Raw genomic sequence first — 27,082 nt, 5'->3', positions numbered from 1 at the left:
CTGTCTAATTCACTGCAGACACAGAACGGTATAACTGAAGTCGTTCGCAGTAGGCTAGTCTAAGAAATATTTGAGTGCAGTTTCACGGTGAGAGCTGGTTGTACGGCACTGCAGCCTGAGAACGCTATTACTGAAAGGCTGCAAACAGGCCTAGATGCGTAATACAAAAATGGATGCACTACTACTCCCAGCAGGCCACAACTAAAATGCACACGGTCAGATGTAGCCCAACGAAGGAGCTTTGGGGTTTTTGCACGGAGGATACGGACTGTATTGTGTATATAACTTTCCCTATAGAAGTGGCTGTTGCCTCATCATTCTGTTATGCACTGCAGACAGAGAACAGTATAAATGAAGTTGTTCGCAGCAGGCTAGGAAATATTTGAGTGCAGTTTCACGGTGAGAGCGGGATTGTATGGCACTGCAACCTGAAAAACTATTACTGAAAGGCTGGGAACAGGCCTAGATGCGTAAGACAAAAATGGATGCACTACAACTCCCAGCCAGCCACAAGTATAATGCACACGGTCAGATGTAGCCTAACAAAGGAGCTATGGGGTTTTTGAAGACAGGATCATACTCTAACACTTTCCCTATATCAGCAGCAGCTTTGTCCCTAAACTCTGTATAATACCCTGCAGACTGAGAACGCTATAGATGAAATGGCCTGCACAGCCCGAGATGGAAAAATAATAATGGTGCACTACTGCTCCCAGCCAGCCACAACAGTGATGCACACAGTCAGATGTAGCCCTAAGAAGGACCGTTGGGGTTCTTGAAGACAGGACCTACGCTAACACTTTCCCTATATCAGCAGAAGCACTTTCCCTAACCTCTGCCAGCATGTGTCTGAGACGAGCCGCGGGCGGGACCACTTTAAGTACTCGGCGGTCACTTGATCTCGCCAGCCACTCACTACTGTGGGGGGGTGGGATAGGGCTGGCACGTCACAGCAGGAAGTGGTAATGCCTTCCCTGCATGTCTATTGGCTAGAAAATGGCGCTAAACATGCGGGAAGGAAATGCAGATAACTCGAGTACAGCGTGGTGTTCGTTTCGAGTAACGAGCATTTTGAGTACCCTAATGCTCGAACGAGCATCAAGCTCAGACGAGTGTGCTCGCTCATCTCTAGTCTAGATATGTTTCCTACACCACCGCCTGTAACAGGTGTAACATCTGTTCTTTTTTGGCACAAATAGTAACTATCTAAATTGATTTTCACAAAAAAGGCGCAAGTTGTGCTAGAACTCTGGCACAACACCAGTAATAAAGTCGCCACATTGTCTTCGGTGTCTTGTTGAGTTTTATTTGCTTACGTTTATTTAGAAAACCCAACAGACTTTGTGGTCAGTCATTTAATTGTAGTTGGCCCAACCCATCGCGTTGATCCATTATTCTTTCTACTACGTTTCATCAACATTTTCTAAAAATGGTCTGAAAAAAAGAAAACAATCCTTTTTTTTTGTTGACTCTATTAGTAAAGGTTTTATTCACGCAAAGAATAAGACAAATCGGTATAAGTGCATGAAGCCCAACATAAACTCCAAAATGAAACTCAACAAGAAAACATCCATATGTGAGAAGCAAAGAGAACGAGGTTGTATTAAGGAAATGTAACGTCTGTCCATGAAATGATAAAGTCAAATAAATTATAGATGTAGTCAGACTGAAATCTGGTCCCATAAGGACCACAGAGCAGACAGTCGTTCCATTGTCCTGTGTCCGGATGGTAGATTTCCAAAGGAGAAGGATTGGCCGAGTTCTTCTAACCCTGAGTAGTAAGGCACTTTGTGGCAGTGATGATGTGATTGGCATCTGGTCTGCATGCGTCCTTCTCAGTACATTAAGACACATAAGAAGATCTGGTGTTACCTTCATCCCAGAAATCTTCTCATAAGTACCGAACGGACATGGTCCTTATAATGGTGGTAAGTGCCATAGCAGGAAGTAGTGACCCTAAAAGTGTGCGACAACTGCCAGCCGGATGCAGGGGATCCAGCTTATGGAGTAATTCAGGGGCATCTTTCGCAGCCATCCACACGTTGATCTGCTTCACCTTTTATTGGCGCACATCAAGGACTTTTTTGACCAATCATCCTATTTATCAGGAGGTCAAGCACATTTCGTGGCACAAGTCTCAGCAAAACAGGGCATCGCCCGCAATACACACACTAAAGACTCTTTTGCTATGCAGAAAGGTAGCGTTGAGTTGTCAGGTACAACCCAGGGCAGCTTGGTAACGCACTGTATTCCTCTATCAGGATAAAACGAAGGGTCGCCAGCATCCAAAACTAACCAATTTGCATTGGCACCAGAACACAAACACCATGGGGGAAATTTATTAAGACCGGCATGTCAAACACTGGTCTTAATAAGATTTCCCTAGCGCACAATGCACCTAATCTGTGAAGCAGCAGAGGCTCTTTATTTCTTAGGTGCTTCTTGCCACTTCGGTGCACCTACACAGAAATGTACACCAGCTCCCACCTTGTGTTCATCTGTGGTATAATTCACGGCAGTTTCTGGCGTAAATTATACATAAATTTGTTAATCTGGGTCTGCTATGCCACCTTCCAGCGAGATCTGCCCACTTTTTACTATAGTGGCGAGAGTGGCACAAAAAAACAAAACTAAGTTTTGTGCATTTAGCGACTTTTCTACATAAATTCTGGCAAAATAAGCCTTTATAAACGTCCCCCCATGTATCACCCCACACAGGAGTCTTTCTCCAATGTAAGGCCTGTGCGGCTCGATACATGGGGGCACATTTATTACTGCTGTTGTGCCAGAGTTCTGGCATAAGTCGCACCTTTTTCTTGTGGCCCAAATCAATTTTGAGAATTTTATGTTTTGTCTGCACAAAAAACAGATGTTCCTCTTCTCACTCCATTCTTCACTCCACTTTTTGGAAAATTGGCTTAAGTGATGTAAGCTTGTAAGTTTTTAAAAGTCACAAAATTTTTGTGCAGATTTAAGTTTTGCCAAATTTTGCAACTTTTTCTCACCAGTTTTTCAATGATAAATTCCCCCCACACTATCTTGGTACCGGTGCCAATAAAAATAATTAAATTGTAGATGCTGGCGAGCCTTATTTTAAGCACTTCATGTCTAGAGGGAAATTAGAATGGCTTCTTTTTATATGTGGTAGAAACCTGTTATACTAATGCGCCCTATCACTTTGCCTAATTTTTAATCAGTACGAGCAGAAATAAGGCGCATGCTACACTAAAGTCCACTCTGTGGCTTGAGAGTGACAAGCGTGGCGGTAGCCATAAGGTGCTGTGGTGTTGGGTCTACAGTATAAATCAATATACAGAAGCAGTGCAAGGGGAGATATGGGAAGGGTGGGGGTGGGATTTGGGGTGCAGGGAAGTTAAATCACAGCCGGCAGTAGTGCTAAACAGAAGTGCAGGAGGACCACCCCAAATGACAGACTTAGGATGAAAGGTCAGGCCCTCTGTTATACATGGGAACAAGATGCAATGCAGGTCAGATGGTGGCTTCAGGGGCGTAACTATAGAGGATGCAAGGGATGTGGTTGCACCCGGGCCCAGGAGCCTTTGGGGGCCCATAAGGCCTCTCTTCTCCATATAGAGAGACCAATACTATGAACAAAGCATTATAGTTGGGGGCCCGGTTACAGGTTTTGCATTGGGGCCCAGAAGCTTCAAGTTACGTCTCTGGGTGGCTTAGTAGTATAGTAAAATGTTCCAGAGTTGGTGGCCTTCACCATATGGTGCCAGCTGACAGTAGTGTTCAACGACTAAACACGGAGCCCAAACCAGCAATGCCAAGGAAAAGAACCCTACACGGTATCCACGGGCAGCAATCTCAACCTGCAGTCTTGCTGCCCATTTTGGCACAATGTGTGATCCTGTGAACAATGTCTAGCTTTAACAAACAGAAAGCTAGTAGATGGGTTTGGATTATAGTAAAAGAAAAAAAATATTCCCCCACAGGCCATTCCACCATTACTGTAAAAACAGGGAGAACAATCATTTACGGAAAGTGATGAGATACTCGGGATATGCCTGGATGTCATGGAATATCACAAACATGGTTGGCCTGGCTGGGTTGTCGGTGACGCTGTTGTACAGGTCAGTGGAGTTAGATGGATTCTTGGCCGGTGGAGCCACCATTCCCTGCTGTCCAGCACAGAACTCTCCAACAATGACCCGGGCCAGGTACATGTATTTAAGGCCATTTGCATCTGGTTTGGAGTACTGGTCATGTGCAGAATAATTGGAATCCACTGCAAAATACGTGCCATTTCCATAATAAGCTGCTGTATAATACATAATGAGAAACAAGAGTCATTATTAGGACTGTACACAACATGTACCCTTGACTGTTATGTATCCCTGGTTACTCCAGCCGGGCCCCTGACTATTATGTATCCTGTATATCCATCCCTGAGCCCCTGACTGCCATATATACTATGTATCCCTTCCTGGGCCCTTGACACAACAGTCAGGCCATGTGTCTTACCATTCATTCCCGCATAGCTTCGGTTGAATCCATTGTGGTTCACAGTTTGGGTTGTGTTGAAGTTTGTCCCGTGGAAGAGCTGCTTCTCGCTGCTTGTTGTTGTCTTTTTCTTGGTGTCAATTGCCTGTTTCTTTATCTGGTAATTCATCCACAGATTCTTGTTCTGAACCCTCTGTATCTGCAGAGACAGGAATGGGAGGTCAGTGCGGCCACATCTTACCAGGTGACATTACAACCAGCACCCATCCTTCTGGTGGTAACATCTCTCTGGCAATAATGTACCAGCTCTATGCTGCTACATCCCAGCAGGTGATACTACAATACAGACATCATCCCTCTGATAGTAATGTACCAGTGTAGGGTAGTTGCATTTCACCAGCTGCGATTACAACCAGCCATTGTCCATCTGGAGGTAATGTACCAGGGCTGTGTTAGAAACCCAATTTCAAAAAAGTTGGGATGCTGTGTAAAATGTAGATCAACACAAAATGGGCGTTTTTTCCATTTAATTAAAAAAAATTTAACTCATTTAGAAATTAATGACAGCCACACATCTAACAGAAGTTGGGACAGGGGCAACAAAAGGGTTGTAAGAGTTAGTAGTACTAATGAAAAACACTTGGAGGGTCAACTTTCTACTCGTGGATTATCTGTCACAACTTATTTAAGGTTCTATTACCATTATTGCCTGACAATAAGGCCTCCCCCGATAAGAGATACCGCGATTTTCAGGGGAGGAGGGTGTGTGTGAAGGGGGGCTTGAAATTTAAGCCCTCCCCTGAAAATAAGCCCTAGCTAGGCTATATGTAAAAAAAACAAAAAACACTACTCATCTACCGCGGGCATTCTGATTCTTGTGCTGGCCTCCATCGCTGCAGCAGACTGACAGAGGAGTTCTTCCTGGAAGCGGGGCTTGAATACTCCGCCTCCAGCAAGCTAATGCTCTGATTAATAAAGCGCCGCGCTAGCCAATGAAAGATGGTGATGGATTAACCAATCACAGCCATTCAATGACATAATTGAATAGCTGTGATTGGTCAATTCAGCGCCGGCTCTCATTGGCTGACGCGGCGCTCAATTAACCAATCAGAGCACTAGCTTGTTGGAGGCAGGGTATTCAAGCTCCGCTTCCAGGAAGAACTGCTCTATCAGTTTGGAGGACACGGCAGCCTGCAGCAGCGACAAAGGGCAGTACAAGGACCGTAACACCGGCAGTAGGTGAGTATTATAAGACACACCCCACACACCGCCAATAATAAGACACTGTGCCTCTTTTGAGGCAAAAATTAATATAAGACAGTCCTTTTTTCGAGGAAACGCGATAACACTATCTTGCAGGCTATTACCACGTTTATACCACCTGAATAATATTATAAATATTTATGCTTTGGAGAAATAAACAAATGGAGTTTAAGAAATAAATACTGTTTTTTTATGCATATGTATTGGTGAAACATTTGTGAAATTAATTTAAAAAAAAAGTAGTGACAGATAACTCACAAGTACCGTCACATAACAGTAGCAAAGATACAAAACCGCGTACGAAGCAGCACACAGGAATTTTCATAAAAGAATGTTTAGCATCCAATGATGCCTCCTTTATTTCTTCCCCATAAACATAGCGATGTTTTGGCTATGACTCAAACATGAAAAAGGCCGTGCCATGGCAGAAATGTCGCTATGTTTATGGAGAAGAAATAAAGGAGGCATCATTGGATGCTAAACATTCTTTAATGAAAATTCCTGTATGCTGCTTCGTATGCGGTTTTGTCCTTTTTTGAAGCATCCGAGAAGTTAGAATGTTTTTGGGAGTTTCTCACATGGCTCCTCAAAATTTTGGGACTTCCTTTGCTGTGCTGCTGGATACAATATTGTTTGTATCAAAAGAAAAGAGCGTCAATCTGTGAAAAAAACGTGTCTAAAAATTGTGGAACAATTTCAGAGAAGTGTTCCGCAACGTAAAATTGCAAAGACTTTGAATATGCCATCATCTACAGAACATAATATCATCAAAAGATTCAGAGAGTCTGTAGAAATTCATTTGTACAAGGGACAAGGCCGATGGTCAGTATTGGATGTTTGAGATCTACGGGCCCTCCGATGTCACTGCATTAAAGACAGACATGATTCTGTAAAGCAAATCACTGCATGGACTCAGGAATACTTCCAGGAATCATCGTCTGTGAACACAGTTTGCCGTACAATCCACAAATACAAGTTAAAGCTGTATTGTGCAAAGAAGAAACCACATATAATACAATTCATGAACATCGGCGTCTTCTCTGGGCCAAAGCTAATTTAAAATGGAAAACTGTTTTGTGGTCAGATGAAGAAAAATTTGAAATTTTTTTTTTGGAAATCACGGACGCTGTATCCTGCGGACTCAAGAGAAGAGGGACCATCCAGCTTGTTTTCAGCGCAGAGATCTACATCTCTGATAGTATTGGGTTGCATTAGTGCCTATGGCATCTTGAAAGGCACTGTTCATGCAGAGCAGTATATAAAGGTTATAGAACAACATCTGCCCCATCCAGACAACATCTCTTTCAGGGAAGGCCTTGCATGTTTCAGCAACACAATGCTAAACTACATACTGCATCCATCACAACAGCATGAATTGCCACCTGCAGGTCCAACCTTTCACCAATAGAAGACATTTGGTGCATTATGAAACGGAAATCCAGCAAAGATGACTCAAGACTGTGGAGCAGCTAGAATCCTACATCAGACAAGAATGGTACAACATTCCTCTCCAAAAATGCAGCATTTGGTCTTCTCACTTCCTGGACATTTACAGACTGTTGTAAAAAGAAGGAATGCTACACAAAGGTAATCATGGCCCTGCCCCAGCTTTGAGATGTGTTGCTGCCATTAATGTCTAAAAGAAGTTGAATTTTTTAGTTGAAATGTAAAAATATCTCACATTGGCATATATTGTAATTCTGCAAAACTTATGCAGCATAGCCGATTACAGCAACCTCATTGGTTGTTGGGCACCACGTGGATACACATTGTGCACGAGGATACAGTTACAGAGCTGTGCACGAGGAGCTGTGCACGAGAATGACGTGATCATAAATGTGGGCATGTTTTACTGGTGCTAAGAGGAATGGACCTGCTGGATGTAGGAAATATACGTTCCTCTCAGCACGAGTAAGCATATATTTCCTACATGCAGCGGCTACGTTGCTCTCAGCACACGCAAAACATGCCCACATCTCTCAGCACGTGCTTCTCAGCTACGTTCCTCTCTGCACGACTATGGGCAATGTTGTAACGCTCTATGGGCTCTCTTGTACCGCTGTATGGCCTCTCTTGTAGCGCTAAGTGGCCTCTCTTGTAGTGTGCTCTATGGGCTCTCTTGTAGCGCGCTGTACGGGCTCTCTTGTAGCGCGCTCTACGGACTCTCTTGTAGCGCGCTCTACGGGCTCTCTTGTAGCACGCTCTACGGGCTCTCTTGTAGCGCGCTCTACGGGCTCTCTTGTAGCGCGCTCTATGGCCTCTCTTGTAGCGCGCTCTACGGCCTCTCTTGTAGCGCGCTCTACGGCCTCTCTTGTAGCGCGCTTTACGGCCTCTCCTGTAACGCGCTCTACGGACTCTCTTGTAGCGCGCTCTACGGCCTCTCTTGTAGCGCGCTCTACGCCCTCTCTTGTAGCGCGCTCTACGCCCTCTCTTGTAGCGCGCTCTACGCCCTCTCTTGTAGCGCGCTCTACGGCCTCTCCTGTAGCGAGCTCTACGGCCTCTCCTGTAGCGCTCTACGACCTCTCCTGTAGCTCTCTACGGCCTCTCCTGTAGCGCTCTACAGCCTCTCCTGTAGCACTCTACGGCCTCTCTTGTAGCACTCCAAGGCCTCTCTTGTAGCACTCCAAGGCCTCTCTTGTAGCACTCTACGGCCTCTCTTGTAGCACTCTAAGGCCTCTCTTGTAGCACTCTATGGGCTCTCATATGTCACTTATGCTTCTGGCTCTTGTATTTATCTGCATGTTATTAGTACATCAACACTGCTGCTGAAGCCTATGTACATTTTTACTATGAAATGGTGGTATTTTCATGTTATCAGAGATGTGGCCATGTTTTACTCGTGCTGAGAGGAACGTAGCTGCTGCATCTTGGAAATATCCGTACAACTTGGCCGAGTAAAATATGCCAACATCTCTCAGCACGTGCTTCTCAGCTACGTTCCTCTCAGCACGAGTTAAACATGCCCACATCTCTGATCAAAAGTAAAAAACAATAAGTGACGGCGCTCCACCCACTAGAATGTAATTTCCAAGATGTAGAAAAACAGAAAATCTTTTTGGGACTTACCCGGTGCAGGTGGATGGGCCACTGTAAAGAGACCCTCCACCTAACACCTCCACGTCCTGGTACACGTTGTACAATTGCTGCAGTCACCAATCGGAGATTCAGGAAGTCAATACCACTGAAGCAAGCAAGGATCTGTCACACCCCTGTGACAGGGTGCGACTGAATATAAATGGGATAAGCACAAAAAAACAAAAAAGATCCAGCGCTCCAGAGGAATGCCTATTGTACTATATAAATGATAGGTCTCTTGGATATTTCCAAAACAAGCACTAACTTTTATTAACAGATATGTCCGACGCGTTTCGTCGCCTAAAAGCGACTTTTTCAAGTGACATATACACATATACCTTCTCCTTATATACATATGTTAAACCTTACCCACCCAATCATCTCTGCATATCCTCGGCATGGCCTCCTGAAGCGCCGGGTCCTGGCTTCCGGTACACGGAAGGTTACCTGAAGGACTTCCGGTTCACGGTTACTGCTTCCGGGTTGCCACCATGGATATGCTATCTCAACAAAGTCAGGTGATTCTCATGCACAGCTGTGTAACTGTATCCGCGTGCACAATGTGTATCCACGTGCTGCCCAACAACCAATGAGGTTGCTGTAATCCTCTATGCTGCTTAAGTGTAGCGGAATTACAATATATGCCTCCGATTCCCCATGTGATTTGGGTTCTATGTTCTACTGTGAATGGAATATGCTTAGATGATATTTCCAAATCATTACAATCTTTTTTTTCCTTTACATTTTACATAGTGTCTGAACTTTTTGGGAAAGAAGGGCTACAATGTCTCATGGGCACCAAGCTACATTTGCAGATGGATATGACATTATCTGAACATATTCTTTGTCTTGTGTGCCTCGATCCTTACTCAGAACTTCAGTCAACATAACTCTGTAAAAAGGAAGAAGTGAACCATGCCACAATGTAACCATATCCACCATATAATGCGATCTGCTTGTGTGGCCCATTAGACCATAACGTCTGTGCTTCCCCGGTGTAGAAGGTTATAGTGTAGAGGCAATTACATTGACTATTCTCATCTGACACGTCTTTCTGAATTTCGCTTCAACATCATTGTATTCTTGACTTCCAGGTTTTAATTGTACCACTGTCACATCACTGCCGCTCATCGATGTCCAGCTTCGAGGCATCTCGAATTGTCCTAGAAGAGAAATGATTATTAGTTACTTGCTCATCTTATTATATTTTCTGTAAGGATGAGGCAAGAAGTGCATATGTAAAACTGTCAGTAGGTTTGGCAGGTCGGTCCCCTGTCGGGGCGCAGATCTTCCTCAACCAAAGATGGCTTGACTATCACTATCTCCTCAGGAGAGGACTCACTAGATCCGCGAGTAGGAACCACCTGCACTTAACACTCCATAGGGTGGGAAGCGTTTACTGGGCAATATGACAGGTGGCCTCGAACACACTGTAAGCGGAGTAGATGACCACAAGCCCTGATGCTTATGAACTGCTACTATTACTGAAAGACCAAATTTGTTTAGTACAAACAACAGTACCTGCTAGAGTTAAGTCCTTTTTGTTGGGGTTAGCAGAGGACGACACACATCTTGACTCAGTACTCAACATCATAGTAACTTACTGGAGGTACACTACCGTTCAAAAGTTTGGGGTCACCCAAACAATTTTGTGTTTTCCCTGAAAAGTCACACTTATTCACCACCATGCGTTGTGAAATGAATAGAAAATAGAGTCAAGACATTGACAAGGTTAGAAATAATGATTTGTATTTGAAATAACATTGTTTTTACATCAAACCTTGCTTTCGTCAAAGAATCCTCCTTTTGCAGCAATTCCAGCATTGCACACCTTTGACATACTATCTGTTAATTTGTTGAGGTAGGCTTGAGAAATTGCACCCCACGCTTCTAGAAGCATCTCCCACAAGTTGGATTGGTTGGATGGGCACTTCTGGCGTACCATACGGTCAAGCTGCTCCCACAACAGCTCAATGGGGTTCAGATCTGGTGACTGCGCTGGCCACTCCATTACCGATAGAATACCAGCTGCCTGCTTCTGCTGTAAATAGTTCTTGCACAATTTGGAGGTGTGTTTAGGGTCATTGTCCTGTTGTAGGATGAAATTGGTTCCAATCAAGCGCTGTCCACTGGGTATGGCATGGCGTTGTAAAATGGAGTGATAGCCTTCCTTATTCAGAATCCCTTTTACCTTGTACAAATCTCCCACCTTACCAGCACCAAAGCAACCCCAGACCATCACATTACCTCCACCATGCTTAACAGATGGCGTCAGGCATTCTTCCAGCATCTTTTCATTTGTTCTGCATCTCACAAACGTTCTTCTTTGTGATCCAAACACCTCAAACTTGGATTCATCCGTCCACAACACTTTTTTCCAGTCTTCCTCTGTCCAATGTCTGTGTTCTTTTGCCCATCTTAATCTTTTTCTTTTATTGGCCAGTCTCAGATATGGCTTTTTCTTTGCCACTCTGCCCTGAAGGCCAAATTCCCGCAGCCGCCTCTTCACTGTAGATGTTGACACTGGTGTTTTGCGGGTACTATTTAATGAAGATGCCAGTTGGGTACCTGTGAGGTGTCTGTTTCTCAAACTAGAGAATCTAATGTGCTTATCTTCTTGCTTAGTTGTGCAACGTGGCCTCCCACTTCTTTTTCTACTCTGGTTAGAGCCTGTTTGTGCTGTCCTCTGAAGGGAGTAGTACACACCGTTGTAGGAAATCTTCAATTTCTTAGCAATTTCTCGCATGGAATAGCCTTCATTTCTAAGAACAAGAATAGACTGTCGAGTTTCAGATGAAAGTTCTCTTTTTCTGGCCATTTTGAGCGTTTAATTGACCCCACAAATGTGATGCTCCAGAAACTCAATCTGCTCACAGGAAGGTCAGTTTTGTAGCTTCTGTAACGAGCTAGACTGTTTTGAGATGTGTGAACATGATTGCACAAGGGTTTTCTAATCATCAATTAGCCTTCTGAGCCAATGAGCAAACACATTGTACCATTAGAACACTGGAGTGATAGTTGCTGGAAATGGGCCTCTATACACCTTTGTAGATATTGCACAAAAAAACAGACATTTGCAGCTAGAATAGTCATTTACCACATTAGCAATGTATAGAGTGCATTTGTTTAAAGTTAGGACTAGTTTAAAGTTATCTTCATTGAAAAGTACAGTGCTTTTCCTTCAAAAATAAGGACATTTCAATGTGACCCCAAACTTTTGAACGGTAGTGTAGGTTCATGATAACTTGGCTGTCCATAGGACCTTAGTGTAGTGTTTTACGTAACCCCATTGAGGCACAAATCTCTGAGCTACAGCATTTCACCAGAGCTTCCCGCTGTAAGGGTTCACTTCACAAATCTCTCTTCAGCACTCTGTCTCACACACACACTGCCTGGTAGGCCTTGGGCCACTCTTTAACCATCTGACTTGAGCCAAGCGTGCATATCCCCACACATCCCCCAGCTTAAAGGCACAGGCCACCGAACATAAAGAAAACGGTACAATGTATTTTAAACATACAGTATAAGAGGGGTTACCTCACCCCCCTTACATAGCTACTCTGCCATACTAGGTCTACACCAAGATGTTTGAATGACTCTTGACCCTCCGGCTTCATAGTGCCTGGTGAAGGGGACATTTTACACATCTTATCTCTATAAATGGAACTCATTTTAGCTCCTTTGGTAAACCATACTGGTGGAGCTGATGATAATGCCGATGGGAAAAGGGTCAAAGCAAATAAAAGCAGAGATGACGTTGGGAGGTCTGAGGGATAAGTAAATGGCTTATCGGGGGTAGGCTGTTGAGGTGCTCCAGAGTCGTCCATCTGTCTTCTGCACTTCTTGCCTAGCAATCTTTTTTAGGGTGTACTTAACCCCTTAGTGACCAAGCCTGTTTACGCCTTAATGACCGGGCCAAATTTTTGAAATCTGATGTGTTACTCATAGAATAACTCATTAAAGGTTTTGCATATCGCAGTGATTTTGACATTGTTTTTTGCCACATGCTGTACTTTATTTAGGTGGTGAAAATAGTCCGATAGAATTTCTGTAGATTTATTAAAAGCGCCAAAATTGGGAATTTTTTTTTTAATGTCATTTTTTCACAATTTCAATTGTAATATATCAAATATGTACAAATTTTTGATAAGATATATATTTCCATCTGTTTACTTTATTTTGGAAGCACATTTGAAAAGCTTTCGTTTTTTTTAACCATTTAGTAGACGTACAAATTTAACAGTGATTATCAATAGAGATGAGAGAACGTGCTCGTTTAGAGCAATAACTCGATCGAACATCGTTTTTTTCAAGTAAATGCCTAATCGGGCGAAAAGATCGGGGGGCGCTGGGGGTTGCGGTGGGGAGTGAGGGGGGAAAGAGAGAGAGAACCCCCCTGCTACCCCCCGCTCCACCCCACCACCCCCCAAATCTTTTCGCCCGAGTAGGCAGTTACTCGAAAAAAAGCGATGCTCGATCGAGTAATTCCTCTAAAAGAGCACGTTCGCTCATCTCTAATTATCAACATTTTGAGTGCACATGAAAATAAGAATTTACACCCCAAAATGGATACCCCTGTTTGTCCCGTGTTCAGAAACATACCAGTTGTGGCCCTAATATTATGTCTGTATGCACAACGGGGCCCAAACCGAAAGGAGCAGCCGGTGGCTTTCAGAAACGACATTTTGCTTGAAGGCCTTTTAGGCCCCATTGCGCACTTGTAGAGCCCTTGAGCGGCCAAAACGATATAAAACCCCCACAAATGACCCCATTTTGAAAACTAGACCCCTTAACGAATTCATCTAGGAGTGTACTGCGGATTTTGACCCAACAGTTTTTGAATGAATCTAAGCAAAGCAGAAGGAAATAATTACGATTTTTTTGGCAATTGTGTCAATTAAAAACAAATTTTTTTTGTACAGCACACATATGAATGAAGGCTTGCACCCTAAAATGGATACCCCTGTTTGTCCTATGTTCAGAAATATACCCATTGTGGCCCTCATCTACTTACGGGACACATGGCTAGGCCTGTAATGGCGGGAACACCCATTGGACTTCAAAGCACAACTGAATAAATTCCAGGCCCCATTACCCACTTGTAGAGCACTCGTGAGCGGCCAAAACGATTAAGAATCCCCACAAATGACCCCATTTTGAAAACTAAACCTAACAAATTTATCTAGAGGTGTACTGCACATTTTTATTCCAGTTTTTGAATAAATCTAAGCAAAGCAGAAGGGAATAATTACTATTTTCATTTTTTCAGCAATTGTGTCAATTTACAAACAGTTTTTTTATACAGCTCACACATGAATGAAGACTTTCACCCCAAAATGGATAGCCCCATTGCCCACTTGTGCAGAAAAAAAATTGACTGCCTAAAAATAATACCCCCCATCCTCATTTTTGCCATTCCCTAAATCTTAGATAAAAGTGGTAATGTAAACTGCGTGGTATGTCTGAGGACAGGGGTAGTTACGGAGGCTGGTTCAGATGGGCACATGGGACAATAAAACCAGGTATCCCTCCTTCTCTGTTTTTTTGTGAAGTATTTCTTGACCCCAGCGGCAGGGATGTAGTGTAAAAAGTGGCGCTCTGTGAGGCTTTGTAATCTTGCTGAGGTGTGGCGGTCTCACACAGAAGGCGCTCAACAAGCTGCTTTTGGAACTGCAGAAAGGCGAGCGTTCATGGCAGTCATGCGCAGTACACAGTTTTGTGTTTGCATTTCCCGTGCTGTCACTTAGTAATAACATTGGTACCCGCAGGCCGTAAACAATGTAGTTACGTATGGGCTGTGGGTATATCTGCGACCATGGAGCACAATGGCCTCTATGTTGCGGAAATCTGGGGTAAAGTAGAACCTGCTGCGCTCTGTTTTCTGTGAGTGGATTACGTAATTCTGACACGCTAATTTGAGCAGAATTGTGCAATCCAGTGTATTTGATTGATCCACAATTTCTATTCGGTCTTGGGAGACCGGCCTAATGGCAGATCGCTACTTTTTTATCACGTGACCGAGGACCGCTCAACGAGGCCACTGGTCACTGCTCCAGGCCCTCGGGGACCTGGCTCCTGTGCATGTGTCAGTCATTTTACCAGCAGGCGCATGCGCAGAAGCCGGAAAGGTCCATGGAGGACGATCACATTGGGGTTCCAATTTGGAGGCCTCCGGGAAGATGTTTTATCTTCCCTTAACAATCGCATCAGTGGGGGGAGATGAAACTTCAAGTTTTTAAAAAGCGTTTATGTGATTGCTATTGTCCATTGGATAACGGCAATCACGTGACCAGTAACCGCGGCTCCTGGTATGACATCTCCAGGCTCAGGAACAGGGAGATTTTAAATTTCCCAGGCAATACTTGACTTTTGCACACGCGTCCGCCATTATGCTGACAGGCGCATGTGCCGGGGCAAGGTCCGTGGATCAAGATCCCATCAGGGTACAAATCCGGGGACCTAAGGTATGTAATTTCATCTCCCCTCACAGATACAATCCGCAAGGGGAGATGAAACTTTAACTTTTATTTTTTGAAACGTTTTAATTTTCCATGATCATGTGACCGTGAACTGCATACAGCGATCCCAGGTGACATCTCCCTGCATTCGGCTATCTTTGACAGCCGGGTGAACGGAAATTTTGAATTTGCCGAGCTCTCCGGCCTTCTGCGCATGCTCGCCACATTGGCACATGTGCAGAAGCCCGCGAAAGGTCCCGATCGCCGTGGAACATCATGGAGGATGGAGATGTGTATTTTCACCTCCCCTCATGGATCCGATCCATGAGGGTAGGTGAAACTAACTTTTTTCTCACTTTTCTGTGATCGCCGTTATACGTTGTATAATGGCGATCACGAGCCCAGGGACCGCTCACCGGTGGGGATGATGGAAATTGTTCTGCTGTGGATATAAAAAGTCTACACTCCCCTGTTAAAATGGCAGGTATTTCTCATGTTAAAAAATCCAACAAAGATGAATCATTTCAGATTTATTTCCCCCTTCAGTGTGACCCGTTATCTGGACAATTCCATTGAAAAGGAAACTGAAATCTTTTATGGTGGAAAATTAAAACTAAAATAACGTGGTTGCATAAATATACAAATCCTAGAACTAATACTTTGAATGCTGTCATTCAAAGGTACATCAACAGTCTTTTTGGGCCGGTGTCTATCAGCATGGCACATCTTGACTTGGCAATCTTTGCTCATTCTTCCTCACAAAAGTGCCCCACATCTGTCAGATTGCCAGAGCATCTCGTGTGTAGCGCCCTCTTCAGGTCATCCCACAGATCTTCAATGGGATTCAGATCTCGGCTCTGGCTGGACCATTCCAAAACATTGATCTTCTTCTGGGGAAGCCATTCTCTTGGTAACTTGGAGGACTGCTTTGGGTTGTTGTCCTGCTAAAAGGTGAAATTCATTTTCAGCTTCCTCTTTCTAGCCAAGGCTTGAAGATTTTGTGCCAAAATGGTTCAAATATGGAACCATATTTGCAATGGTTCATAATTCCCTCCCCCTTGACTAAAGCCCCAGTTCCAGCAGCAGTACAGCCCCAAACATAATGCTGCCCCCTCCATCTTCACTGCGTGTCTGGCAGTGTTGGCTTTATACCAAGCGTATAGTTTTGAATTATAGCCAACAGGTTCCCCCTTGGTCTCATTGGACATAACACGTTCCCCCATAGACATCTAACGTTGTAACATAGTATGTAAGGCCGAATGAAGACGATGTCCATCTAGTTCAGCCTGTTTATCCTCCTATGTTGTTGATCCAGAGGAAGGCAAAAACCCCAAGAGGCAGGAGCCAATTAGCCCATTTGGGGGAAAATTCCTTCCCGACTCCCTAATGGCAATCGGACTAATCCCTGGATCAACCCCTAATAGTTCCTACCTGCCTGTAAACCCGGATTAACAATTAAACTAAGATTTATAACCTGTAATATCCTTCCGCTCTAGAAAGACATCAAGTCCCCTTTTAAACTCCTCTATGGGTTTTGCCATCACCACATCCTCTGGCAGACCATAGCTGGGCTTGGATGATATTCTCTATTAGAAAAGGCTTCCATCTTGTCCCCCTACCCCACAGCCCAGGCATATGAAGGATACAGGAGATGGTTGTAACATGCACTACACAACCAGTACTTGCCAGAAACTCCTGCAGCTTCTTTAACGTTGCTGTGAACCTCTTGGTCTCCCAGATCAATTTTCTTTTGGTCTTTTCATCAATTTTTAAGGAACATCCAGTTCTTGGTCATTTCACTGGTTTCAAATGGTTCACATTTGGCACATGAAATGCCTTGGGGATGTTTTTGATTCCTTCTTCTGACTAATACCTTCCAACAATCAGATCCTTTGATGTGCGGTAGGCTCTTTACACAACCACATCCCCAATATAAGAGGGTTTTTCCACTTATGTAACCATGTTATTTTAGTTTTCTTATTTTTTTCCACCATAAAGATGTCAGTTTGTTTTCCAAAGGAATTGTACAGAAAACGGGTCCCATCGACGGTGGAAATAAATCTGAAAGGATTCATCTTTTGTCGGATTTTTTAACATGTCAAAAAATGGCATTTTAACTGGTGTGTACAATTTTTATATCCACTGAACATACCCCTAATCCACACAAGTTTAGGTGATGTACAGTTTTGGCAACACTTAATAGACTGCAATATATGGCAGCCCCGAGAGTCTTACATGGCTCTGTGCTGCCATGTGAACCCATCAGCACAGTGTAATTGTGTTGCGGGAGGGAATAGGGTCTGATGGGGTGCTGGCTGGCTGCTTAGATGCGCTGTCAACTTAGTTAACGGCAGCGATTGGTGCCAGCTCCAGTACCTGCAATTACATGTGGGTGTTAAAGGGGTTGTCTCGCGGCAGCAAGTGGGGTTATACACTTCTGTATGGCCATATTAATGCACTTTGTAATGTACATCGTGCATTAAATATGAGCCATACAGAAGTTATTCACTTACCTGCTCCGTTGCTAGCGTCCCCGTCTCCATGGCTCCGTCTAATTTCAGCGTCTACCCGCCCGATTAGACGCGCTTGCGCAGAAGGGTCTTCTCCCTTCTGGTCAGTCCGGGCACGAGCGGTGTTCTGGCTCCGCCCCCTTCTACGCGTCATCACGTAGCTCCGCCCCGTCACGTGTGCCAATTCCAGCCAATCAGGAGGCTGGAATCGGCAATGGACCGCACAGAGCCCATGGTGCACCATGGGAGAAGACCCGCGGTGCACCATGGGAGAAAACCGCGGTGCATCCCTGGGAAAGGACCGGCGGCCATCTTAGGGAGAAGATTTTTATAAGTTCATATTTCATCACATTGGTGAGTAGCAAGCGGTTTAAAAACCGCTTTAAAGTGCTATTTTATGCCGGGGGGTGACAGGGGGAATGGGCTAATTTAAAATTTTGATGTTTTGCCTCGGGACAACCCCTTTAACTGTCAAAACCAGCCAGCACTCACCGGGTATTGAGCGGGCACAGCTCCTGAGTCTGCTCCATATACCAGCAGCCATATATTTATAGTGGAAGGGCCTTAAGGGGAAAAAAGCTTTATGTCAGGTTCCTGGTGTAGAAAAGTCACCCTGCTGTCTTGTCCTCTAAAATGTGTGAATTTTGAACTTTTCACACTTCACCCACTACTTTTTTTTAAGAAATGGACAGCGCTTGCCATTAAGGGGCAGTCTTACTTGTGGCCTGCCAGATTTATTATAATTTACACCTAAAAATTGCTAAATGCATTAAGAGGCTTATACCACACTTCACACCAGCACCGCATTTTGGATTGGCGTAAAAACCACTGAACTAAGTAAATCTGTCCCTGTATATAAATCAGTCACATGTATATGGGGGCATTACTACAACTCCGTACAATGTGACCATGTGTGTGAGCTTAATAGGAGATACAAGTGATTACCGTGTTTAGAAATGCGTTCAAGCTTCATTTCTTGTCCTGTGGAGTCATGCATAGAGTTCAGCTCCATGAATACGGTGTAGGTGACTCCAGCCAGGTCAATGTGCAGACTTTGCATCTGGGAAGTCTTGGCCTTTTCCAGCTCCAGGTTTGTCATTGGATTAAATGGCACAGAGCCGGTGCCGTTATTATATCTCCACTCCACCAGGTTACTGCAGAGCTCTGCCTCCCGCTCTCTGGTCTTCTTCTCCCGCACCTTCTTGATCAGGTCTTGGATTCTGTTGGTCATTTCCAGGACGTCTCTGGTGAGACCACTTATTTTAACAGTAGAGCCGGGAGCTTCAAAAGAAACAAAGACTTGGAGCCTCCTTTGATCCTGGGATAAGGTATGATGGTCCCAGTCATCAAACTCCAGGATCCAGTCATCGGTGATGAGGTTCTCGTGCTGCTCCTTCAGTATAAGCGTCCGGAGCCAGGCCGACGTGTCCGCCACAGCTTTCTTGGTCTCCGCACACAGGTGGAATATAGCCGGCTCAATGTTCTCTCGTAGCTCAAACACTTTTGTCTCCTCCTCCTTACCGGGTTTCGATGTGAAATAACTGACCACAGCTGCAATACAAAAAAGACAAAGTTACCATATGACATCAGCATAGCAAACTATAGGTATTTTTAACCCTTTAATGCTACAGAATGTACATTTACATCCTGAAGGTTTAGAGTTTGTATGGAGGTGGATTGGTTGTTGATCCCGCTCCATACAACGGGAAAAGGGGCTGTTTCTTACAGCAGACACTCGCTCACAGCTGCGATCAGCAGCGCTGATTAACATTTTAAATGCCTCCGTCAATTCTAACAGTGGCATTTAAATATGATCGATTTTCAGGGGTACACAATTAGATCGCCAGGTGCCATTGCAGATTGCCTACAAGCCATGCCTGTGGCATGGCTTGATGGATTGCCTGTCATATCACCGTATGATGTAATGCTATGGTATGGCATCATACTGCAGGAGCAATCACACCATCGCAAGTTCGTGTACCCTATGGGGACTTAGTTTTAATTTAAAATTTAAAAAAAATTAAGTTTTAAAAAGATTTAATAATTGTTAAAAAAAATAAAAAAGGTAATAAAAGTTTAAAATGTAAAAAAACAACCTTTTATCGTATTTATAATAAAAGAATCTAAATAGAGATGAGCGATCGAGCATTGCCTTTAGCGAGTACCTGCCTGCTCGGGAGCAAAGATTCGGCTGCCGGCGGCGGGCAGGGAGCAGCGGGGTAGAGCGGGGAGGAATGGATGGGAGATCTCTCTCTCCCTCTCCCCCCCCCCCCCCGCCTCCCCCCTGCTCACAGCCGCAACTCACCTGTCACCCGTGCCGGCACCCGAACCTTTGCTCCCAAGCGGGGAGATACTCGCTAAGGACAATTGTCCTTAGCGAATATGCTCGCTCATCTCTAAATCTAAATAATAAAACTCCAAAACATATTTGGTATTGTTGTATCCATAAAAGACCGATCTATGAAAGGCAAAAAAATAAATAAATAAACATCAGAATTGCACTTTTTTCGATCACCCTGTCTCCAAGAAAAATATGTAATACAAAAGCGATCAAAAAATCATATGTACTCCAAAATGGTATCAATAGAAACTACAGGACATCCTGAAAAAAATGTACCCTTGCACAACTATGTTGATGGCAAAATAAAAAAGTTATGGCTGTGAGAAGATGGTGACAGAAAATAAATTTTAAAAAATTAAATATATCTGTTACCATGAGCCCGGTCAGGGACCCAGGTGGCGGTGGCGCGGATCGCCACAGCGTTCTGGGATGGTGTTGCGCCCACATTCGGTTCAGCGAAGGGCGGTGCTGTGCTCCGGTGTGCGGGCGCAGCATGTGGCGCACATGCCTGCTATAAGAAGCGTGTGCTCTATCTCTGTAAGTTCTAGTGGCTGGCTGGGAGCTCCAGTCAGCCGGCTTGATTGGTCTCCACACAAGGGGCGGAGACTCCTGAATGTAGTCTGGCAGCTGCTGATAGCAGTTGCCAGTTATTGGTTCCGTCCTCTGTGTGTCTGACTTCTCTCCTGCTCCAGTGGAAGTTACCTTGTCTCGATCCAGCTCTGCCTGTGTTCTGTGGTTTTCCTGTCATGTTGGTTTATTCCATCTGCCTAGCCTGTCAGTACTAGTAAGTTGTCATCTGCATAAGTACGACGGTTCCTTCCTGTCCTGCTACCGGGCAGCGTAGGGTCAGTGTTGGCGGCCTGGACCTGTCCAGCTTTGAGGCTACCTCAAGGAAGGGACATTGGCATGGATGAGGGTCAGGGAGTCCCGCGCCGTGCGTACCTGTGCACACTACTAGTACTGTAACATAACTGGCCCAAAAAATATTTTCCTGCGGTTTTTTGAGGTGGGATTCACGGTGTGAATGGAGTCCTACAATACAATTACCAGTCAGATTCGTGACCTGGCCGGGATGGTTCAGGATCTGTCGGGGCGTCTCAGCCATCATGAGCAGTGGTTGGTTGTGCCTGCTGATCCAGTACCTGAACCTAAATGCCCATTACCCGAGCTGTTCTTGGGGGACCGGAAAAATTTATTTGTCTTCCGGGAGGCTTGTAAGTTGTTTTTTCGCTTGCGGCCTTGTTCCTCTGGGTCTGCGCCCCAACGGGTGGGGATTGTTATATCTCTGCTCCGAGAAGGGCCTCAGGGCCTATTCTTTACCGGCTGATTCCGCTTGTCTGCAGTCGCTAGACTTTTTTCTTTTTCATTGAGCTCGGAAATATTTTTGATGAGCCCGATCGTGCAGGTTATGCAGTAAGTTGTTGGCCCTTACGCCAGGGGCACCAGTTGGCAGAATAATATTGCTCTAGTTTCAGGCAGTATTCAGGTGAATCTGCATGGAACGACGGTGCGCTAAAAGATTTGTTTTTGGTAGGCCTGTCTGACGCACTAAAAGATCTATTGCTGTCCCATCTGTCACCCTCTACTTTGAATCAGGCTATGGAATTGGCAGTCAAAGCTGATCGTAGACTGAGGTCTAGAAGGGAAGCTAAGCTAGAGTACCGTCAAGAACGTGGTGCTAAGTCTCTGGCGACATCTACAGCCTGTACCCCATTGTCAACCCCTGGAACCGATGGTATGGAAGTGGACCGGTTGAGTCCTGAAGAACGGAAGCGGTTCCGGGTTTCAAACCAACTGTTTCTACTGCAGCAAGATTGGTTATCGCATCGCGTCCTGCCAGGAAAGGCAGCTACGCAATCAGCAGGAAAACTTCAGCTCCTAGGTGACTGTCAGGAGGGTCATCTAGGAGGTCAGGTACTCCCTAAATTACTAGTGCCTTGTAGTATGTCTTACTAGGCTTTTCACAGGGTGGGACAGGCATTTATTGATTCTGGAACGGCCGCAGACCTTATCCATTAGCAGTTCGTAAGACCAATGTTATCAAGTTTTACCGCGTTAGGTTTTCCGATCCACTTTACCAGTATCGATGCAGCCCCTATGTCCTCTGGGGTAGTGCCCAGTTCATGGTGGCCGCATTACATTCGGAGGTTATTTCATTTCTGGTCATGGAAAAGATGTCCATGGGTATCGTTCTGGGATTGCAGTGGCTAAGGACACACAATCCTCAGTTCAATTGGACTACTCTGGAGCTGGTTCGGTGGGGAAAGTTATGTCAGGATCATCTAGTGCCTGTTACATTGTGCTCCACCGATACTATTAGTATTCCGGACTATTTACGGGATTTTCAAGATATGTTCTCTAAAAAGCTTTCTGAGACATTACCCCCACACTGCGAATGGGATTGTAGGATTGATCTTGTCCCGGATAGTGCCATCCCTAAGGGGGCCATATTTAATCTGTCGGGTCGGGAGCATGAGGTTCTTAAATCCTATATTTCAGAGGCTTTAGCCAAGGAACATATCAGACCACCAAAGTCACCAGCTGGAGCAGGCCTATTTTTTGTAAAAGATAGATGGGTCTTTGCGGCCTTGTGTTGACTATCGGGCTTTAGACAAGATCACCGTAAAGATTCAGTGCTCGCTCCCTATGATCCCTGATCTGTTGAATCAGGGGGTGGGAGCACACTGGTTCTCTAAGCTTGACCTTTGGGGGGCTTATAATCTCATACATATTAAGTCTGGTGACGAATGGAAGACCGCGTTGAACACCCTGTTGGGGCACTTCGAGTGTCTGGTTATGCCCTTCGGGTTATGCAACGCCCCTGCACTTTTTCAGGGTTTTTTGAACGCGGTCTTCCCAATTATCTAGGGGTTTTTATGGTTGTCTATTTGGACGACATTTTGGTGTACTTGTCGGAGTGGGACACGCATGTCAGACATCTCCATTTAGTGTTAGAGCGGCTACGGGAGTACCAATTGTATGTTAAATTGGAGAAGTGCTTATTTGGGGTCAAACGCGTGTCATTCCTTGGGTATATCATTGCTCCAACTGATGTGTGAATGGAGTCAGACAACTTTGTGGCAATCACACAATGGGCTAAACCAGATAATTTGAAGGCTCTTCAGCGCTTTCTTGGGTTTGCCAACTTCTACAGAAAATTTATCAGAAATTTTTCAGTGATTGCACAACCGCTGACTGACCTCACTAAAAAAGGAGCGGATGTGACGTTGGGGTCTCCGGAAGCTTCAGAGGCGTTTGAGCAACTTAAGAGGGCTTTTTCCACCGCGCCGATGCTTGCTCAGCCGGACCCTCAGAAGCCCTTTTTTGTGGAGGTAGACGCTTCTTAGTTTAGGGTGGGTGCAGTCCTCTCCCAGGAATTGGTGGGCCGTTCAGGGTATAGTCTGTATGCCTTCTTTTCCGGTAAATTCAGTAGCGCCGATGCATTTACGATGTTGGGAACAGGGAATTGTTGGCAATAAAATGGGCATTTGAGGAATGGCGTCATCTTCTGGAGGGGCTCGACACCAGGTGACAGTCTTCACCGATCAGAAGAACTTAGTGTATCTTGAGAATGATAAGTGTCTCAATGCGCGGCAAGTCAGGTGGACACTTCTTCTCGAGATTCAATTTTACAGTCACGTACCTGCCGGGAGATAAAAATGTGAAAGCTGACGCCCTCTCCTGCAGTTTCGGGACTCCGGAGGTTAAGGATTCTCCTCCGGAAGGCATCCTCCCGCCCGGTGTCGTGGTGGCAGCCCTGGCACGGAACCTTCCGGCTCAGCTTCAGGAATATCAACAAGAAGCTCCAGAGGGGGTTCTGGCAGGGAAGATATTTGTACCAATGTCTCTGCGGTTGTTGGTTCTGGAAGAGTCTCATTCTTCCATTTTTGCGGGACATCCGGGGGTCCAGGGGACTCTTGAGCTATGTTCCCGATTCTACTGGTGGCCCGGCATGGCACGGGAGGTCCGGGAGTTTGTAAATCTGTGTTCAGCTTGTGCACATGGTAAGAGTCGCCGTAAAAACCCTAAGGGACTGTTAATGCCGTTGTCAGTACCTGGTAGGCTATGGTCGCAGGTGTATGGATTTTGTCACTGACCTGCCTCTGTCATAAGGTTGTTACACCCTTTTGGTAGTTGTTGACAGGTTCTCGAAAACGGCCCATTTTGTCGCTTTGGAAAAATTACCGTCTGCCGCTGAATTAGTGAAGATTTTCATTAGAGAGATTATAAGATTGCACGGAATACCGGTCAATATAGTTTCCGATCGGGGGGTGCAATTCGTGGCCCAATTTTGGAGGGCCTTCTGTGAAAACTTGGGAACATCTCTGTCTTTCTTATCAACGTTTCATCCGCAGACTAATGGGCAAATGGAACATAAAAATCAAGACGTAGTACAATACTTGCGTTTTTTTGTGGGCGAGAGGGTCAGTCGGTGGGTAGAGTTTTTACCTTTGGCCGAATTTGCCATAAATAATCGTATCAGTTCTGCGACAGGGATGTCACCTTTCTTCTGTGTGTTCGGTCGGCATCCCCGGTTTCTGACTTCCATTCCAGTATCTACAGTTTGTCCCGCTGTTGATGTTGTTACTAGTGAGTTGCAGGAGGTCTGGAATGGTGTACACAAGAACCTGGAGTAAGCAAGTGGTCGTATGCAACTATAAAGTTGTCCACTGTGTTGGAGCCATTTAAGGTCGGTCAGAAGGTCTATCTGTCCATGAAGAATTTAAAATTGAAGCTTCCCTTGGTAAAGCTTGCGCCGCGCTTTATCGGTCCCTTTGCCATAACGCGAGTCATTAATCCTCTAGTTTGAGTTGGATTTATCGGTTCTTGGAGGGTGCATGGGGTGTTTCATAAATCGCTTTTGAAGTTTTTTATCCCCACCCCAAGATGGCGGGATTTTGTTTTTTCTTTCCATTTCACTCCACGTAGAATTTTTAAAAAACTTTAGTACATTATATGGTATATTCAACAGTACCATTGAAAAATACAACTCGTACCGCAAGAAACAAGCCCTCACACATCTACGTTGATCGACAAATAAGAGTCATGATCTTTTAAAAGAGGGGGAGGGGGAGAAAAACAGAAAATTAATTTAAAAAAAAAAGGGCTGTGTCTTTAAGTAGCTAAAAAGGGCTCCAAAGGAGTTTCCCAGAACTTCTATTTTTATGACTTATTCTCAGGATCAATGTAGATTGATGCGGGCCCGCGGCTTGAAGTGCCTAAGGCGCTTGGTTGAGCACCACAGTCACTTCACTGCATATCAGACAAAGTGCTATCACTTCATAGTGGTAGTGCCTGGTATTGTAGCTCAATTGCATTCAATTGAATTGGACCAAGCATCACTTAGACCATGTGAACAATGAAAGAGACATCACAGGTCTGAGAAGAGAGTCTGGGCACTGTGGCCTCTTCAATCAGCTGATAGGCAGACGTCACAAGCAGTGGACCATACCAATCTGTTATTGATAGCTTATTCTTAGGATAGGTCATCAATATTGAAGTTCTGGCAAACCCTTTAATTCCTTCCCATAGGTGAGTGAGAAGGGGTTCCCACAAAGTGACGTATATTTACATCTTATGGATGGCATGGGCTTAGAAGCTGAGCCTCTGCCATTCGCAAAAGCAGCCGGCTTTGACTAACAGCCAGCCTCAGCCTCTAAAGGCAATGCACACCATCCTGTAGATAGGGGATAACCCTTGTAACACCGCAGGTAATATTATAATGATACAGATCTTTAAAGTTGTCAAAAATACTTTATGGTCCAAACATAGGAGCAGGAACAGATAGCATTTACTACTACATGTATTATGTGCAGAGGGCAAGCAGACAGGAAGTCTGTGATGTGCAACTTCAGCCAATAGCTGCAGAGCAGGAAGTGATGTCAAAGAGGTGGGATGAAATTTATGAATAGATTGACAGCTAGCAGTTACTATTCCCCTTATTAAAGGGATGTGCTCTTATCCAGTCTAACAGTGTCCAATCAGGGCTGACATTTCCAGACCATGTATGGACACCCCACCGACTGGAAATGCCTGGCTGTCAATGTATTCATAAAGTTCTAGAAGGAGTAATAGAGAAACTAGACAATACAGAGTTATAGGAAATGATGCTCCAGACAAACATGTCAGGAGAGCGGACAGGCCCTCTAGAACCCCTTAGTGGCAGGCCCATTTTATGCCCCAATTCTTTTTAAAAAAATTTTTGGGGGGAAGGGGTGGGGGTATAATCGCATTCCTAGAGCCAAAATGTAATATTTCCTTCAACATAGCCTTATGAGGGCTTGTTTTTTGTGGGACAAATTGTATTTTTAAAGGCATAATTTATGGGTACATATAAACTATTGCACAGCTTTTACTATTTTTTTATGAGGGGAGGTGGAGAATTGTAGATAAAACAAATTGCCATTTTTTTTTATTATTTAATTTATACGTCATTCAGCAGACAATAAATAATGTGATACCATTTTCAGATTCTCTGAACGATGGGTCTGAATGATTCTGGCGATACCAACTTTATACAATTTTTTGCTCTATGGCTATTTTTGTGCACTAAGACACTTGCTTCTTTTAAAGATTTGTTTTTGTGTCGCCGTTTCTCCAAGAGCCATAATGTTTTTATTCTTCCATTGATGGAGCTCTATTAAGGTGCGTTCACACGAGCGTGAGTGTGCGTACAAAGGTGCGCACAAAACCGCACACCCACGTACGTGAACAAACATGGGTTTATGCAGGTGCATGCAGCATCGCCAGTCAGATACAGCCATTTCAGCAGGCAGGGATTTTAAATCATGGCCAAGCATACGCAGCTGACACTCCATTCTTTTCAGTGGGACTGATTGTAATAGCAGAGCGCTTGTACTCGGTTATCTCTGGTGGTCCCATTGAAAGTGAATGGAGGAGAAGTGTGCATGCATGGCCATCGCTCCATTCAGTCTCATCACTGTTGCAGGGTTTCCACTGGAGGGCTT

General features: G+C 44.7%; 1 protein-coding gene across 1 annotated transcript in view; it reads right to left on the bottom strand.

Moving 5' to 3' along the window:
- Positions 1-1,472: 1,472 nt before the first annotated feature.
- The window catches only part of LOC136576199 (protein mono-ADP-ribosyltransferase PARP14-like), a 90,345-nt gene continuing 64,735 nt past the window's right edge, over positions 1,473-27,082 (bottom strand). Inside the window, exons 16-19 of the mRNA XM_066575287.1 lie at positions 18,719-19,324; positions 9,832-9,968; positions 4,489-4,666; positions 1,473-4,285 (exon numbers count right to left, since the gene is read on the bottom strand). Of these exons, the coding sequence (XP_066431384.1) occupies positions 3,996-4,285; positions 4,489-4,666; positions 9,832-9,968; positions 18,719-19,324 (1,211 nt within the window). The 3' untranslated portion in view covers positions 1,473-3,995. The remainder of the gene's footprint in view (positions 4,286-4,488; positions 4,667-9,831; positions 9,969-18,718; positions 19,325-27,082) is intronic.

This window comes from Eleutherodactylus coqui, chromosome 8 (assembly GCF_035609145.1).
Source record: "Eleutherodactylus coqui strain aEleCoq1 chromosome 8, aEleCoq1.hap1, whole genome shotgun sequence".
Lineage (NCBI taxonomy): Eukaryota > Metazoa > Chordata > Amphibia > Anura > Eleutherodactylidae > Eleutherodactylus > Eleutherodactylus coqui.
This window is presented reverse-complemented; position numbering and strand designations above follow the sequence as displayed.